Here is a 4,906-nt window from a genome sequence, read left to right on the forward strand (position 1 = left end):
TTCAGACACAGCTCAAGAGACCAAAACAAACGCTGACGTCACGTCAGTGTCAGGATTTGATTGGCTGGATATCGATGTGCTCCTGGGTCGACTACTTGCTCTGGTGACACTGTTTAGGCGAAGTTTTTCACTCCGAATTTTTTTATGTTGAATTTATGACCCATCAAAATTTTAAGACTCGAAATTAAAAACAGATATTTTTTTAGGATAGAAAATATTTTTGGGAGGATAAAATGTAGATGTTTAAGAAGTAAGGGTTAAAAAAAATCAGAATAAAAATTCAGAGGTTAAAAAAATTCAGAAAAAATATTCAGAGGTTTAAAAAATTCAGAATAAAAATTAAGAAGATAAAAAAATTCAGAATAAAAATTCAGAGGTTAAAAAAATTCAGAAAAAAATCAGAGTTTTAAAAAAATCAGAATAAAAATTCAGACGTTAAAAAAATTCGGAAAAAAAATCAGAGGTTTAAAAAATTCAGAATAAAAATTCAGAGGTTTAAAAAATTTAGGGGGAAAAAAAAAATTCAGAGTCTGAGGGAACTAGAAAACTTCTATAGTATGCAGGCGATCAACAGCAGGTCAGGTTGGGTTTCTGAAAAACCAAAGGATGCTGGCCCTTGAGGTCTGGAGTTCTGGTGAATCTGTGTTCATTTTCTTTCACTTCTACAGCTACTAACTTACCTCTTCTGTTTCTGTTTTCATCCGTTTCATCTTTTAGCTGCTTCATAAACGTTCCAGAAAATCTGTTCCATCATTTCTAACGACTTACTTTACCTCTTTATAGTCTTTTTACAGATGATAGTTTTCTGTTTTTCTGTCTTTTAATTGCCATCTTAGACAACAACCAGACAAACCTAAAAAACTAATACATAAAGTTAACATTTTATATCATTTTGTGATACAGAAAGACTGAAAAAGTAGTCAAGGCCACAAAAAGTATTAAATAATAATGGTTTGGTGCATGTGTGTGTTTGAATATGAGTAGAAAAAACACTCAAAGAAGCATCTTGACCATATTTTAATGCAAAAAAAAACACTTAATATCAAAGAAACTTGAGTTTGTTTCAAGAAACTTTATTCATCAGTAAATGTAACAGATGTTCTTTTGTATTTCTGTTTTTTTAAAGGAATTCCTATGAACGCAAATTTTTTTGGCTTTATCCGGTTTATTGGGCACAAATTCTCATGCAAAAAGAAGCAGGTGACATAATAATACTGGCTATGTAAGGCACTAATAATGCAGGTGATGCAGAACCTCCATGTTTTATCAAAGACAGCGTGAAGGTTTAGAAGATCTTCCCATTTTCACTTTAAGTTTAAGGAGTTTTGCCTTAAGAAGTGACACTGCCTGATCAAGTGAGTGCAAAAACATACTTTATCCTTTTTTCAATACAAATATTGATTATTTTAGTTTGCTGTGCTGCATAAATACAAACGTGACCATAAAAAGATTCTTAAAAATGTGGGTTTGTGTGTAACGCAAAATAAATCCTACTATTGAGTATTACTGTACATGTAATTACAGCCGTCAGTCCTCAAACATTCACAGGAATCGGACCTGTGCAGCCATTATTTTAACAATAAATGCAAGAAATGTTTCCAGAAAGGTGAGATTTCACACTTTAGGTGCACGACATGCTACGATACATACAACAAAATATAATAAACAAGACATCAGAAAGCTGTGATGGAGACATTTCTGTGCATCAAGTTGACATTTTTCAGTCTGAAACCTTAAATATATAAGTCCACGATTCTAAGTCCAAAATCCGCACACAACCCTAAAGGCCAGCCTGGTTGCATGACGTGCGCCGACCTACAGAGACTCCTTCATGGTCTGTCAGAGCTGGGGTTACTGACACGTGTTGTAGATGCGGACCTTCAGGTTGATCTCGTTGAGGATTTCTCTCATTTTGTCCTCCAGGCCGTCCAGCTGTCGAGCTTTTCCCTCCAGCTTCCTCTGGTTCTCCTCGTAGCTCAACTCCAGCTCTGTGAGAACCAGGATTCCCAGGAACGGTTGGGGATTAACAGGGAAGTCTGTTTAACTGTTTCCACTTCAATTCAGAGCTTTAAAGACCCACTCAAGGGAAATGTTTTCAAACATTTTTCTCATAATGGAGGACATACATAAAATAATTTAAGATTAAAACAGAGATCTGAGTATTTCTTTATTCAAATTGTGTTTTATCAGGTGCATACACAATTCGAGAGGCAAATTTCAAATAAACTCCTGCTGCTCTGCAGAAAATATGTCTTAAAAACGACACAAGCTTTTTGATTTTTGCTAAAAACTGCACAACTTCCAATAATGGCTGATCTCCAATAAACTCCGGATCAAACAAGAACTTGTTCTATTAGACACCGGTCTCTAATAGTAGCTGAGCTCCTATAAGATCCGCCCATCTTGCTGGGGTGAGGGTGACTATGGTAACGGTTTATGTTGTAAGCTACTGTAGCAAGAAACGCTCATTGGATTTAGCTTTTAAACTTTGTGCGTGGCAAATGCCAACGAACATTCTGGAGAGAAATCCGCCTGAGATTTTGTAGTGGATCCTAAAGGCATCAGAGAATGGCACAAGCAGATGGGTGATTTGGAGAAGATGGCAAGAGAAAAAGGATCAACAGCTAGCAAACGATTGTCTGGAGGATGTACAAAGGAAGTGAGCAAAGAATTAGAAGAACTTGTGTTAACATGGATAATCGAGCAAAGACGGAAAGATGCACGAGTCTCCAGGAAAATGATTCCCACTAAAGTGGGAATCATCAATCTCGTACAGAGATTGATGATGCTTCAAAGAGAAAAGAAATGTTCGCTGCCGGCGGGTTGGCTTGACAAATTTATGAAATGCCATCAGTTATCGCTCCGTCGCAAGACAACTCTGGCGCATCCAGAACAAGCTTGTGGGTTTTCAGAAAGCAAAGTGCAGATGGAATCAAGGAAAGGACGAGACATCTGCTTGGATTATGCCTGGATCTACAACAGTCGAACCAACTGGCAGCAGGAGTTTTACCATAAAAACATCCGCTCACGAGAGATTGCATCTCCCCGTGACGTTAGCAGCAAAAGCACTGGGCACAAAATTGAAGCATTTATTGTATTTTGGGGCGCAAAGTGAGAAGTGACGACTACAGGATGTCCAAGAGGCTGTGCTAGCGGCCTCAATAAACAAGTGTAGGTTCTGAGATTTTGCGGGAGAGTCGGGCTGGAGCAGGCCAGTGCCAACGTTACCTGCTGTTTTATGCTTAAGGTATTAACTTGCAGTTCTTATAATTCTGTGACAGTTTCACCTTAAAAATTGACCCATTAGCGATCAGCATTTTGTCTGTGATGGAATAAACGCTGGCCTCAAATAGACGGCGGGCCAGCTGACACATTTTTGGAATAAACGCCAGGCCTACTATTGGAAGTTACACGGTAATCATAGTTAAAAGACCACTAGGAACGGTTTTACAATAGAAAAAATAGAGCTGCAGTGGGTCTTTAAAGTGTTTTCAGGTTAGCTGTTTATCACAAGAGATTATTTTGTATTTTTTAATTTACTTAAGAGCAGAAATAAAAAGTTCTAAATGTAATTCCTGACTTCATTGATGTGTTTCTACCTAGCCGGATGAACCAGACTCACCTGCTAGTCTCTTCAGCTTGTCTTGAGCATCTTTCAGTAAATCGTTAGCCTCCTCTCGGAAGCTCTCCGCCTTTTTCTTGGCCTCCTGCACCGCCTTGGCCTTGGTGTCCACCCGCTGCTGCACCTCGTTGTATTTGTCTGTCAGCTGGCCGTCTAGAATCTGAGCATCAGGACAGCAGAACGCTTGAGTTCCTGTCAGATCTGGGTCTGAGCGAGCTCAGGAACGCACCTGCTTGGCCTCGTTTGCCTTGTCCCGAGCCATGGTGGCCGTCTCTTCGGCACGGGCTGCCGCCATCTTGTTTTCGGCACATTTGGTCTTCAGGATGTTGATTTCCCGTCCCAGAGTGCCGAGGCGGTCCATGGCATCGTTCAGGTCTTTCTCGTTGTCGGATGTCTCGAATTCAATCTGCACAGAACCACAAACTGATGATGGTAATCCTGATAGTTTGAGTTCACTGATGCTTCCATTAAATGACTCCTTAGAAAAGCAAAAGCTAAAACACCGTAAACATTTATGAACACGTACATCAAGAATTTTTTGACAACCTTCAAACTCAGCGTATATCTTAAAAGCAAGCCTGGATTTTTTCTTTTAGAGGCTACACTTCAGAAGCTTTCATTCTTTACACGTACATGATGACTGATAGGAGTTTTAAAAACCACAGAATTACTTTTTTCTTGGTTTCTGAGATGTAAGATTTCAAATTAAAAGAAACAGTGATGATTTTTACATTCTTTAAAAGGCCCACTCCAATAAAAATTATATTTTTTACTGTTTTTAATATGTTCTTGTAGTATTTTTCTCATGATGGAGGACATAAAAAAAAACAAAAAAAAAACTTAAATTTGCGTTTTTGAGTATTTCTCTATTCAAATTGTTATGAACCAGGAATAGACAAAAACATTTGTTTGAAAAAGCCTGTACAGTGACGTAGGTGCTACAGTCTGCAGACCTCCGCTCCATTCTGATGCATCCACTTGCACCAGTTATACCAATTCCAATATGGCTTCACTCTTTATGTATAATAGTAAAAAGCCTGCATGCCATCTCTAGTGACATGACGCTTTATGTGTTAGCCTTTATTAGTTCTGATGCTAGCGACATTGGTTACTATTTAAACGCAGTTTTTCACTACATCTCCCATGATTCATTGGGTTAATATTACAGTCCTACTGTTAGCCTTCATGAAGCAGACCAAACGTAGTTTTTAAATCTTCTTGATGAAATCAGAGTTACCAGTAGCATAACACAATAAAACAGTCTGTTACTTTACTACATTACAT

The 4,906-nt window shown here is 38.4% G+C and overlaps 1 protein-coding gene across 1 annotated transcript in view; it reads right to left on the bottom strand.

The window, feature by feature from the left end:
* Nucleotides 1–1,001: 1,001 nt before the first annotated feature.
* The window catches only part of lamb2 (laminin, beta 2 (laminin S)), a gene marked incomplete in the record, with an annotated part of 35,202 nt that continues 31,297 nt past the window's right edge, over nt 1,002–4,906 (bottom strand). The window contains 3 exon segments of the mRNA XM_024294013.2: nt 1,002–1,988; nt 3,623–3,782; nt 3,852–4,028. Of these exon segments, the coding sequence (XP_024149781.2) occupies nt 1,852–1,988; nt 3,623–3,782; nt 3,852–4,028 (474 nt within the window).

The sequence above is a fragment of the Oryzias melastigma genome, linkage group LG7 (genome assembly GCF_002922805.2).
Source record: "Oryzias melastigma strain HK-1 linkage group LG7, ASM292280v2, whole genome shotgun sequence".
In the NCBI taxonomy this organism is placed as follows: Eukaryota; Metazoa; Chordata; class Actinopteri; order Beloniformes; family Adrianichthyidae; genus Oryzias; species Oryzias melastigma.